The sequence below is a fragment of the Panicum virgatum genome, chromosome 9K (assembly GCF_016808335.1).
Source record: "Panicum virgatum strain AP13 chromosome 9K, P.virgatum_v5, whole genome shotgun sequence".
In the NCBI taxonomy this organism is placed as follows: Eukaryota; Viridiplantae; Streptophyta; class Magnoliopsida; order Poales; family Poaceae; genus Panicum; species Panicum virgatum.
Window position 1 is genome coordinate 20,184,373 of NC_053144.1, and position 12,858 is coordinate 20,197,230.

General features: G+C 46.2%; 1 protein-coding gene across 1 annotated transcript; it reads right to left on the reverse strand.

Annotated features, from left to right (window-relative positions):
• Nucleotides 1–4,498: 4,498 nt before the first annotated feature.
• LOC120650661 (alpha-galactosidase-like) lies at nucleotides 4,499–11,098 on the reverse strand. Its single transcript, XM_039927863.1, has 15 exons — nucleotides 10,776–11,098; nucleotides 9,593–9,651; nucleotides 7,135–7,191; nucleotides 7,012–7,046; nucleotides 6,569–6,672; nucleotides 6,331–6,406; nucleotides 6,146–6,204; nucleotides 5,989–6,054; nucleotides 5,820–5,903; nucleotides 5,676–5,740; nucleotides 5,503–5,585; nucleotides 5,324–5,414; nucleotides 5,193–5,242; nucleotides 4,935–5,075; nucleotides 4,499–4,833 (listed from the first exon to the last, which is right to left on the reverse strand). Exons 1-15 carry the CDS (start codon nucleotides 11,003–11,005, stop codon nucleotides 4,750–4,752), a joined length of 1,284 nt encoding a protein of 427 aa, XP_039783797.1. The 5' UTR covers nucleotides 11,006–11,098; the 3' UTR covers nucleotides 4,499–4,749.
• Nucleotides 11,099–12,858: the final 1,760 nt, after the last annotated feature.

Sequence of the window (12,858 nt, forward strand, 5' to 3'; positions counted from 1 at the left end):
ATTTGTTTCTTTTCTTCTTTCTGTATGAAAAGTGGTTTAATCGCTTTATGATTATATCAATTAATATATAAGGTAGAGGATCGTATACTTTCTACCATTTTGATAAAAGAAAAATGCTGAATCGGGGATCGCCTCTTCTCTAGTCGTACTCTTACCGAATGCCAGAATCTGTAAGTGGACAGCGATTAGCCAATCGTGCATGTGGCCTCAGTACAACGAACCAAAGGGGAAAAAACCATGAGAATTCTATGGCTACAGATACGTGAAGTTTGAAGGCAAAACCGATACGTGAAGATTGAGGCAAAATCAGTGTCGTGCATGAAGCGGGCTACTAGGCATTCCTGTTGGGCTACATGGGCTACTACATAGAACCTATTGGACTCGCGGACGTCGTCTCTTGGAAAATTTTCGGGCCTAGCTGTGGTCCTTTATCCGTAGAGTCTTGAATAATTAGAAGCCTTTTAGTCTCTTGTGTTATGTACCACATTGGCTGTTGTGAAGGAAATAAAGTACCGCATTGGCTACAGAGACGTGACCAGCACCGTTAATATAGGAATCGCGAACCCCGGCAAGCAGACCACGCGGAGTGCGTGGTTAGCGACCTCAACATTATTGAGAAAAATTCCAAACACACTACATGATGTGCTTAGCCAGTGGCGGAGCTAGCATCCAAATCAGGGGGGGGGGGGGGGGGGCATTTCGCAGGAGAGGCGAACAAGCAACAAACCTTTATGATTGTTAGCAATTGTTGAGCTATATTGAGAGATGTAGCACACTAGTAGCTATGAGCACTTCGGGAGACAGCCTTGGTGACGAAAAAATTAAAACCAAGGAGTGCATCGAGAGTTGAGACTGAGACAGCCTTGGTAACGAAGAAATTAAAACCAAGGAGTGCATCGAGAGTTGAGACTGAAATGTTTAGATGTGCTAGCGCCAAACTACTCAACTAAATTTTTAGGTGGGCTAGTGGTTGATGTCTCTAGAAATTTGCATGAAGCAGGGGGGCATCGCCCAGGATGGCCGATACATAGCTCCGCCAGTGTGCTTAGCATTTTTTGTTTCTTTTGTTTTTATTTCATTGTGTTCAGTGAAGTATTTTGAATTTTGATGGTCTCATTCTCGTTGGAAAATAACGTCCATGTCACTACTACAAAAAAAAATTGTAGGAACGCCCTAATTCTTTTTAGGGGCGGACCAAAATATCACTCGTTGCTATAAATAGAGCGGGATTACTGCGGGTCACCCCCTCACCCGCCTCTAAAAATGAGCGTCATTTTCAAGGGTGGTTCATGGCGTCACCGAACCCTAAAAATGATGGTATTTGTAGAGGCGGGTCATGGCCTCACCCGTTCCTACAAATACATTTTTAGGGCTGGGTGATGGCATGGCCCACCCCTACAAATGGTCCCATAAAAAATCATAATTTTTTCATATGATCTTGGATGAAGTCAAACTTTATATCAAAATTGTAGAGAATGACGAGACCTAAAACTTTGTAGTTGATAACTTTTTCATTTCAGATCATCTAATGGTCCAAAAAATTAGTATAAGTTCTCTAATAGCTATAACTATATAGTATCTCATATAACTCAAGTCATACTTTGAGATTTCCACAATCTTAACCTTTATATACACTGAAATATACTTGGTATATTTTTTATTTCTATAGTTCACAATAACCATAGTGTAAAAGTTTCACATTTTTTTAATTTGATTTGCTATATGTAAACACTTAAATAAATTTTCGAATAAAATAGAAAACTATTTTTAGTGGCAAGTGGTGGCATCACCCACCCCTACAAATGATTTTTAGGGGCGGGTGATGGCATACCTCATACCCCTACAAATCAATTTCAAAAGTAATATAAAAGAATAGCATACCTCATAGAGTCATAAGTGACTGTGTAATGTGGTGGTAAGAAAGGCACGCGCGAGACTTGAGGTAGGCGGTTCGAATCCCAGTTTACGCAAGTGTGTATATCTTGTAAAAAATGTACCTCGATAGGAGAGGGGATTGTGGTGGTGGCAGGTTAGTAGCAATATTTTTTCTTTTCTATTTTGCTGTTTTAGTGTTTTTTCTAATTTTGTCATATTCTGAAAAATGATTTGTAGGGGCGGGTCATGGGCTCACCCGTTGTTACAAATCATTTGTAGGGGCGGTTATGTTACCCGTTTCTACAAATTCGATTTTTAGCTACGAAAACTAGATGCGAGTAGCGCATCCGTTCCTAAAAATAGGTTTTTACTCGCCCCTAAATTTTTTTTTAGTATTGTGTGGATTTTCGCATTTTTTGAAATGAAACCCTACAGATTGGCCATCATCTGACAGAATAATGTCAAAACTGGAGAAAAGGAATGGTCTCCTGGCACTCCTGCTTAAAGATGTGAACCAACTCGGATGTCCTAGTTGCTGTGCCAGCAGGGAACTCGGATATGACCGAGGCTCTGTCAAGGGCTCGTGCAAGAGAAGAGGAGGTTGATGAGACAAATGCATGAGGCTGTTGTTGCTTGAGCTCTTGATCGATCGTGCTAGTTGCCCTTGATCGACTGATCGTCCCTATTATCAATGAGACGACGACAGAAGTTCAGTTCTGCTGCTGTTGCCCTTCTTTCAATGCAAACAGGGTGCTATCGTGCTAGACGTTTTACTTGGAAGGAATTGTAGTAGCTCCCGTGAAGTATTTATTTAGTGAAAGTGCAGGGAGTAGAACACGCGAAGTCCTTGTTAGCAAAAGGCGGTGGTTCGGTGGAGAGCGAGCCCTAGACAGAGCGAGCCACCTTCCACGTGCAGCGACTAGATTTACGATCAGGACCGTCACACCAGATTTACGATCGAAACCGTCACACCGGATTTACAATCAAGACCGTCACACCAGCCTTTGCTACAGTGAGCCGAAGATGTCGGATCCAGTCGAAGAGCTCTGCTCCCCACCGAGCCAGCACCTTTGCCCCCCAAGCATGGCTAGGGATGACTGGGCACCGCCACATTGCCCGGCGAGGGATGCCCGGAGCGGCGCGTAGTTGAAGCCGTGTTTCTCGCTCCATGCGCCCGGTACGGTACTAATTAATCAAGCATTCAAACTAAGATAGATGATGCATGCGGTGCGTTGATTGTGCAGGCTGGCGAGGTTTGGAGTACGTGGGAGTCGGATTGGAGAGAGCCTGTCTTGCGTGCGCGGTACGCGAGAAGAACAGATCAGTGTGGCGTGCGTCGGGCAGAGGCTAGCTACTAGCAGGAGCCGGCTGACATCATGTGCGCGCGTCGGCACTGCGAGGCCCCCCGGGCCGCGCGCAGTTATACGCGTACGCTTTCAGGCGTTGTAGACCGTAGGCGACGAGACGGACACGTACTTCATTGCATGACGACCGTTATATAGTACACGTACGCGTGTGTAAATGAAGCTCTGCTGGGGGTGTCAGATCATCGGTCATAGACAAGCAGATGCAACATGTATTAGCTCTGAAGTGTTGGTTGCCTGCTGCCTGCTGCCTGCTGGTCCTGATCGGCTCGCGGAATGATCCATTGATGATGCTAGAGCCAAGCCTCGGGTTGTCCGCCGATTCCTATCACCGCATGCATGCCGGCGACGGCGAGGATGCTTTTGCTTTACCACTGGTCTCTCCCGACGCGTTGGAGTACGTATTCGGCGGCCGGCAGGTTTACCTGCGCACACGCCACACAGTTAGCCGGCGGCGGCGGCGGCGGATCGGAAGTGCAACGATGTAGGCGACAGCTATGCATGACGGGCCACCGAACTGTGCGCGCGGGCTTAATACAGCTGGGATCAAGTCCAGCCGGACGCGCATCTTTGTGGGCCGTATTCGGGCCGAAAGCCAACCCAGGAGGCACTATTTCTCGGAGCAAAATACCCGGGAGTTGTCTCAAGCAAGTCTGATAATTCCGTACGGCTTCCACAGATTAGACACAAGCAATTCATAAGCCGGGTCTCGGACGTGGTGATCACCGCGTGGCAAGCGTGGTTAGCCCATCACATACTTTGGTCATGATTTGATACACTGCTTATATATATCTCTCTATATATATGTTACACACCACGCGGCATGCCGTGGTCGTCAGCTCAGCTCATTTGAGAATTTGGTGATGATTTTGTGCTTTAGGATTGATTGATGCGCTGCTCTCCTAAGCATACGACAAGTGTGCTTAGCTTTTTTTTTTCCTTTTTATGCGTCTTTTGATTTGATCTTAGATTATACTCTCTTGGTTTCAAATTCTACTCCCTTCGTCTTATACTGTATACTATAAACTTTTTGAATAAGACGAGAGGTTAAATTTAGAATAAAAAATCAAACGAACTATAATTTGAAACGAAGGTAGTACCATTTTTTATAGTTGCAGTTACCTCTAAAGCACACAAACAACCATGATGGGATGGTGGAAGCGAGCCCGATGGCTTAAATGAAACCACGAAATCGGGATTTGCAAGGTTAGAAGTTTAAATATTTCTGCCACTCCGAAATTCACATACTCATAGGGTCATAGGGATAGTGGTGGGCAAGCCAATTTATTACTGCTGCAACTTTCGTTACAAACATTTTGAGTAATGTGCTGACATTTAACGGCGCCTTAAATACACTTACAGATTACAGATTATTTCTGCATAATACTCTTATCTTGTATCATCAAATGAGATTTCATTTCCTTCTCTCAAGGATCCTTGCGTGCATACACTTTTCCTGAATCCTGATTGAATGGCTGCATCCCACGCTACGGACTCGTTCTTCCACAAGTTACTTCGGCGTCAGAACATACATCTTGCAGTCATGAGGTGCCACTGAAGCTGATAATTGGCCCTGAGCTGAGAACGACGAATGCTGCACAACGAAAATGGAATATCAAATCTGAAGTCTGAACAGTCAACCCTTCATTACTTGATTATGATAAGCAGTATGCGATCTGAAGAAAGCAAGCATACCGCCCATAGATCGCGAGCAGTGACAGCAGTGGATGAAGCGAGCCCGATGCTTGACCATTGGGCGGTGATGGTTGCCTGGTAGCCCTGCCGGTTCCAGAGAACCACAGCCTTCCTGTTGTTGTTGAGCGGCCCAGCCCATACCTGTAAAAGCCCACAATACTGTTAGTTTCGGAATCTTGCTAAACCTCTATGTGGTTTTGCTGTAAAACAAAGTGCTTGGGGGAAGGCACTAATAATGCAGAGGTTGAGGAATACTACCTCTAAGCCATTGTTGGATTGCACTTTCTTTCCTTGGACGCCTAGACTATCTGTTCAGAAAATTGTTGCGTCAGTATAATGAAAAACCCATACAACCATAGGAGTAGGTAAAAATGCAAGAGAAGTCTTGCCTTGGTTGACAGCAATGACTTCCCAGTTGGTGAGTATGTCCTTTGTCTGCTGGCTCATCGAGCGTACATCGCACCCGATCAGAAGAGGAGCCTGCACAAGGCAAGACAGGTTTGCAGTGATGAAACTGAAGAACGTTTAGCGTTGCAAGAGCACTGTTAACATGCAGAAAATATAGTACCTTGGCAAGTGCCCAGATGCTGAAGTGAGAGCGGTACTCCACTTCAGACATACCACCGTTGCCCACTTCAAGCATGTCAGGATCTGATGTTGGAATGCAGCAGAATCTAACATCAGTTGGTAGTTCATGAATGGTTAGGCATGAACAGAATCGTCTCGTGTCTGAACTCTTACCGTTCCATCCACCAGGTCCAGCATAGGAAGCCCATCTGTCATTCTGGTCTGCACGAGATGTCATGCTGAAATATCATGGTAACTATGGTCAGTCGTGTCAATTTCAGTTGTGATTCAAGTACATCAAAACGAAATAAGCAGCACCTGCCCCAGTTGTCAGCAATATCATCAGTTGTTCTCCAGCTGTTGCCCATGCTGCCTGCCCAGGTAGCAGGATTTTCTCTTCCCCTATATAGATAAGACACAGTTGAAGAAACAAGGACCAGTAACCCTTCTTCCTTCTGGACAGAAGTGTTCCTAGGAGGAAACTCACCATTCACACAACGAGAAGAAGATGTTCTTTCCATAGGTCTTCATGGCATTGCTCATTTTAGTATATCTGCAACAACCATGAGAAGTTACTCAGCAATCTGGCATGCAATGCCCAATGCGTCAATCGCTGCACAGTTTAAGGTATCGTTCTCGTTTACCTCTCCATTACACTCCTGCCAGCATCATTGCAGTTATCATATTTTAGATAATCAATACCCTGCAGTTGTAGAAGAAAAAGTAGAAGAACATCAAACAGTCAGAACTCAGAAGAATCAGATGATTAGCCAATTTGTGAATGTTGATTCGGCATCAATCATCAGGTAAGAAGTAGATAGAGATATACCCAAGATGAAAATGTTTTCACATCCTGCTCTTCATGATCAAGTGATCCTGGCATTTTTTTACTGCACGTCCGTGTCCTGAAGGAAATAGAGGCAGTTCAGTACAAAGTTCATTACCAGTTTGTTACTACAAATTATTGGTTCACCTGGGTATTAAGGACTACAGTTACTATAGGACGATAATAAATTAGCTATCTTGCTATCATAAAATTGATTCTGATAGCTAGCAGCCTAGCGTACCCAGCATCACTGTAGATTCCAAGCTTCAGCCCTTTTGCATGCACATAATCCGCTAGTGCCTTGATGCCAGAGGGGAAGGTTTGTCTATTTGCAACAAAGTTACCCTGAGAAACAATAATGCAAATTTGTCAATAACAACAGTACTAAAACGCAGTCAGGTCGTCATGTAAAAACTAAAAGAAAGAAGAGTATGATTTGGCCACTGGGTCACAAAATTTTGAAAAAACAATCACTTCACATAACTCGTTATATCTGCAACAATCCACTGATAATAGTTCAGTATTTAAGTCCTCATTAGAACATTTTTTTAATTTCTCCATAATCTGGTGAATCATCTCAATGAATTTATTTATGTGGCTTTCTAGCTGATGCTAATGCTGAAAATGGTGGGGGTGGGTTAGTGGTTCGCGTGTTGCATCTGTAGGAAAATTTGATCTTCTTACCTGGTAGTCCCTGTCAGATTCTGCCCAGCAATCATCTGAAAGAAGATACGGAGAGCATTTCAGCTAAGTGCTGCTCTGTGCAGGATGCATCGTACGAGATGGGGTTTAGATCACAATCCATACCTATATTAACATATTCGTAGCCCAGTTTTGCCAGACCAGTGTTGACCAGTGCATCAGCTGAATAAAAGTGAAGCAGTTTGAGCAATATTAGGGATACCAAATATGTATGGAACAATAGCAAGTTTAAAATAGTGTTGAAAGTAGGGTTTTTACAACATAACAACTCCTGTGCATTCTATTGCGACAACGATCACAGGTCATTTTCCCTGCATCAACTACCCATATAACATAGGAGTGGTGACTAAGTGGTTCAAGCGCTAGTCACAGTTAAAGGTCAATAGAGACAGTTCAAGGGGAGCAGGTACATGATCTGCATCTGCATCTGTCCTCCTGTTCGAACTGGTTGGTTAGGCTGCACCTATCGTTGCCTGACCCAACTTGCTGGCCCAAACAACCCTTTTCCAATGCCTTCATCCATCAACAACCACATAGATTATATTGACCATGGTGGCACTATAGTCAATTGATTTGTGCTGTCCTATGGGGTATGGGCCACAATTTTTTCAGAAAACTGACGGGGCGATTAATGTATCCGGTCGTAAGACCGTCCACAGTGGCCAGAGCAAACGAAGGAGCAAATGCACTGGTTGGCACTGTAGATGCACTGTTTGGCACTGCAGACAGTGGAAGCACGGGGAACAAGAAGGGGAAGGAGCATTTTGCTCCACCGGATGCTCCGGCCGCTGTGGACGGTCTAAGGCCTTATCTAGATTTGTTCAGAGATCTGCTCTGCACATGTCGTGGACATCCATGATTAATTCAGTTATTTTTAAAACTCTTTTGCCAGGGAACAAGCGAAAGAATCAGTGGAGCCCTTTTGTCAACCGTATCAGTCTATCAGACTTACGGGTATGGGTTCTGCTCACCAACTAACATAGAAAAACTTTGGTGCACACTGTACAATTTGTTCTGGAAATGGACCCTCTCCCTTTGTATCCACTTCATATTTCTGCTACAAAATTTTGCTTGTGCTAGTTGGCACTGCACTAACACATTGTTCACACTTGTGCTGGACCATAACCCTGAACTCTGAAGATGTTTTTTTTATCAGGTTGGTCTCAACTCTGAAGTAGGGGCGTACTAGCTGAACAACACTACTCCTACCGCACTGATTCATTCATTAGCGCATGAGTTAAAAGGCAAAAGCATCTCGGTCTCAGATCTGATCCGGGCTGGTGCTGAAAGAATAAAAGATCAGCTAGAGATTTGGAGGGCATGGAGCGGGAGAGGAGGGTTGGGGCAATGTGGGGTGCAGCTAGTCTGGTTGTCGTCTTCCTTCCGACCTTCCCCCCTCCATGACTCGGCACTTCGATTGGCTGCCAGCGAGCTGTAAGCCTGTAACACCCAGCTACTCTGCGGCCAGGAACTTGGAATTTTTGCCGGCCGACATCGAGCCTCCGGTGGAAAAGAGAAAAAATTTCACATGATGAGTAGTAGGTAGGTGGTGGAACAACTCGCGGCATCCGATGGCCGTGTCCGGTCTGGCCTCGGCGCGCGTGCGACCGTGTGTGTGCCCCGCACAAGCCTTTGCGCCCCGCGCTCTGATTGGCTGGTGGCCTGCCGATTTGTCGCCGATGGGCGACGGCAGAGGCCAGAGGGCGATTTGGAGCATGGTGGATTGGTGGTTTACGAATTACCATTGCTACGTCTCAACAGACTCTGTTTCTTGTCATCTTTTGCTCTTTGGGTTGGTGCTAAAAGCTAAGGTGTTGTGAGTTCGTGAACTGGTTGCATCTCTCCTCTTCAGTAATCAGTGACGCCGTGCAAAATCCGGGAAGAACGTGGAAGATTCTCGCATCACACACACACGGGTACCGCCACCGACACCTCTTTTGATGGTTTCCTGACCTGCACACCCTTCCCCTTGGAGCGTTGTGAGCTTCTGGCTAACCACCCACTAGTCCACTACCGGTGGTGCTGAATGCTGATGCTGCTCTTGCATTGCACACAGCACCACACCAGCATCCATCAAGCTTCTAACCCAGACAAACTTAGAAATGCGGGTCGTCCTTTTAGACAAAGGGGATTTAAAGCCGATCGAGACCGAACAAAATCCTCTCGTGCCGAGAGCGCGCGTCGCCGGAATTTGCTGATGCGTACATGCCACCCATACCAGCAGGGTGCTAACGTGAGAACGCCTAACCGATCGGATCTGCCAAACAAGCAGGCGCCATCCCAAAAGCTGAAAGGGATGGGGGTCCGGCAAGACTCGACCTCGCGGATAAGATCCTTTTTTTTTTCTCTCTCTCTCTCTCTCTCGAAAACATGCAAAAGTTTCTGCCACCTCCTTTTTCTTTCCGAGGACACGCAAAAGATTTTTGTAATCTTCATTTTTTTTAAAAACAAATATATAATCTTTGCTTCGTTGACAAGAAAAAAGAAGGGGAGCAAGCAGGCGAGGGTGAAAAGGAGCTGGATGGAGAACTGGAGGTGGAGTGGGCGGGAGGAGCAGGCGTACCTGTCTGCTTGATGAGGTCCTCGTTGATCCCGCAGCCGAAGTGGTTCCAGCTATTCCACCTAACCCACATTTCGTCACCAGAGAGACCAGAGTTAGCAACTGATTAATTACTGCGCAAATCAGAGCACCACACGTGATACGAGCATGATTTGCGCTGCACACGTCACATGCCTGACCCCCTGCTGCCGCTCTTTGTCTGACCCTGACGTCACGGCTACATTGAAAGCAAGCAGTAGCTCAAGCAAAACCTGCTGCTAGACAGTGGTGTTAAGACGGCAACACAACACTAGTCCAGCACCCACCGAAGTAATTAACTTAACTTCCTCTTTCGCCCGGAACAGTGGCGGGTCGACAGCTTGCCTCGAGGCCGGGCAGTTGAACCACGCCGGGCAAACGGTGGCAGAGAGGCTCCAAAGACACACAGGAAAAGGCGCGAGGCGAAAACAAAGGAGAAATAGCTTTTATTTGAAAAAAAAAACAAAGGGGAAAGGCGAAAGCGCCCAAAAAAGGGCGGATCTTTCTGCCATTTCCGTGGACGTGCTCCCTCCCTGCCGCCATCACTCTCTGGCCGTATCTCATTCATCGCCCCGTTTACCCGAGAGGGTTTACATCTCCGCGGTGTCACTACAACCCAAATGGGAATTTTTAGCCGTGTCGTGACGTGCCGGTGCGGTATCCCACCGGCTAGTAAGCAAGAATCTATCTACCGGCAGAGACGCCGCCGGGGGGAAGGGAAAGGCGTGCGGGGAGGCAAGCGAGGAACCAAAAGGAGTTTTCTTTAACAATGGGCCGGGCGGCCGGGCGGCGGCGTCGAGCCCAGACCCAGCCCCCTGCCAGCCATGATGAAAGCAGAGCTCTTTTCGGACCGGGGGGAATAGGATTGACCCCGTCGCGCGCCGTCCCTCGCTTCCGACGCAAGCCAAGGACATGTCCGTTTCCCTCCCCCCACACGTTCTGCTCCCGCGAGCAGCGGCCCGCCTCTCAGCCTCACTTCGTCCCCTCGCTCTCTCCGCCCATGGCGAGGCCCGTTTCCGAGCGATGAGCGGGCGGCACGGGGGAACTCGAGCTTCGCCGGAGCGCGTGCGCGACGAGCAACATCGAAGAAGACAGAGAGCCAGCATCGGAGAGGCCGCATATATAGCAATGGCGCGGCGGTGAGGCGCGCGCGCGCGTGCGTACTTACCCCATCTGCGGCGTCCGGCCGAGGCCGTTCTCGAACGTGCGCCGCCGCGACCGCGACCGCGAGCGCCACACGTACCCGCGCCCGTGCCGGCCCCGCCTCCCGGCCCCGCGCAGCTCCTCCGTCCAGTTGCCAACGGCGGCGGGGGCCCCGGACGCCTCGGACGCGGCCACGGCCGCCGCCGCCACGAGGAGCGCCAGCAGCAGCGACGGGGTGCTCGGGCCGCGCGCCATGCCCGGCGTTGAGCTCTGCTGCGACCGGCAGAGCAGAATGCGGGGAAGGGGGGCTTGTGCGGTAGAGGGGTTGGGGGCGTTGTCGGATTGGGGACGCGGTTACTGGGCGGGCGGGCGGGCCTTTATATATATATATCCGCGGGAGCGGTCGCGGTGGGTCCCTCGGTGTCAGTAAATTTTACAGTACTGTTTTTTATTTTTATTTTTCGTTTATTATTCTGCGCTGCTTGACTTGTGCCGCGGGTCAAAAGGTTTACAATTTCACCGAAATTTCGGTATTTTTTTCGTTTTCGCTAATTACCGGAACCGGAATTTCAGTACATTTCGTTTCAAAATTCAAAAATTCAAAAAATTTTATAAAAAATTGGAAAAAAAATATGATAAAAAACTAGGTGTTTTTCTAAGCAAATAGGACTAGAACACACTCAAATCTAAGATCATTTGCTAGGCTAAAATTAACATTTGAAACCGTAATTTGAATGACTCGTCATTTCATGTGCAAAAATTTGTTTTCTCCCCTCGACTTCAACTAGACTTTGGTTTATCATGATGTTGGTGAGTGGTTTATCATGATGTTGGTGAGGTACCTATTCAATTTCATACGCACATAAACGCTTCTTCTTTATTTGTCAGGAATTTGCTTGTGGTTTGGACATGACATGGGCAGGTGTGCAATACACACGCACGTTTACTCTTTAATTATGTCGCTTCTGCTAGCTATACGCAGAAACCATGAGAAGTTGTAGTAATGTAAAATTAACTCTGACGATGAATCCGTTCGTATCATGCATGTGAATTGTTTTTTTCCTGTAATAATATCTATATGATGCTTTTCCTTAAAGTTAGCGACAAAATTTGTGAGAGACCGTAATTATTTTAGGATGGCAAGTAGTAGGAGTAAAACAGATTGGAGTATTTGAGAACCTGAAAATTTTAACCAGCTATTAATATGTTTTTCATGACCGAACTCACACTTTAAAATAAAAGTTTGTCTGGAGATTTGACTGCTAGGCTTGTACTATATAGGTTGCTTGCCTTGTACGCACGAATAAAGTATCTTTGTCCTATCAAGGATGGTAAACTACCGAGACAGATTAGATTCGTTTTCTTATTTTACAATGTATGCGCAGTCAACAGAATAATTTCTAACATTGTTACACAAATTAAGCTTCCTTGTCAGATGATGAATATATATAACAATTGGTGTACTCTGTTGTATTTAAATGCAGAGAATATGCTACATGGACTTAGTATGGACTATGTCTTTGCTTCTGTTGTATCTTTGGATTGTAATAATTCTAATAGACTTTGGATGTATTGTGTTGTAATAATTTATAGGCATATCCGCAATAACAAGAATAATAAAAGTCCAGTTGAGGCCTAAGAGGCCTAAGAGAGAAAATGGAAGTTGTCACATGAAATGACAAGACTTTTAATTGGTAGTTTTTGAAATAATTAAATAACTTTCAAACCATTGCTCAAATGAAAAAGTTCGTAAAATAAAAGTTGTAGATCTCGAAAAACTGAACAAAGTTGGTATTCAAAAGTTTTTCATTTGACCTCAGGAACAGTAGGAAAAACACAAATTACATAATTTTCCGGTCGAAAATCACCGAAATTTCGGTCGAAATCACCGAAATTTCGGTCGGAATTCATCGGAATTTTGTTTTTTGAATTTGAGGTCCCTTTCCGTTCGGAATTAGCGAATTTCGGCGAAATTTTGGCCGAAATTTTGTTTCCGGCAAACGGCGGGATTCGGAAAAAAAACGAAAAGGTAAACACTGGGCCAACTAGTCTCCTCCTGCGTCAACCAATGACCAATCGGTCTAGCACGAGCTGGCGCGCGTGACCGG

Excerpts from the sequence above, each read along its gene's own strand:
- LOC120650661 (XM_039927863.1), bottom strand. The coding sequence starts at position 11,005 with ATGGCGCGCGGCCCGAGCACCCCGTCGCTGCTGCTGGCGCTCCTCGTG. Across the intron at positions 6,673-7,011 it reads AATCTGACAGGGACTACCAG|GGTAACTTTGTTGCAAATAG; the intron begins GTAAGAAGATCA and ends ATTGTTTCTCAG. Across the intron at positions 5,904-5,988 it reads TTCTTCTCGTTGTGTGAATG|GGGAAGAGAAAATCCTGCTA; the intron begins GTGAGTTTCCTC and ends TTATCTATATAG.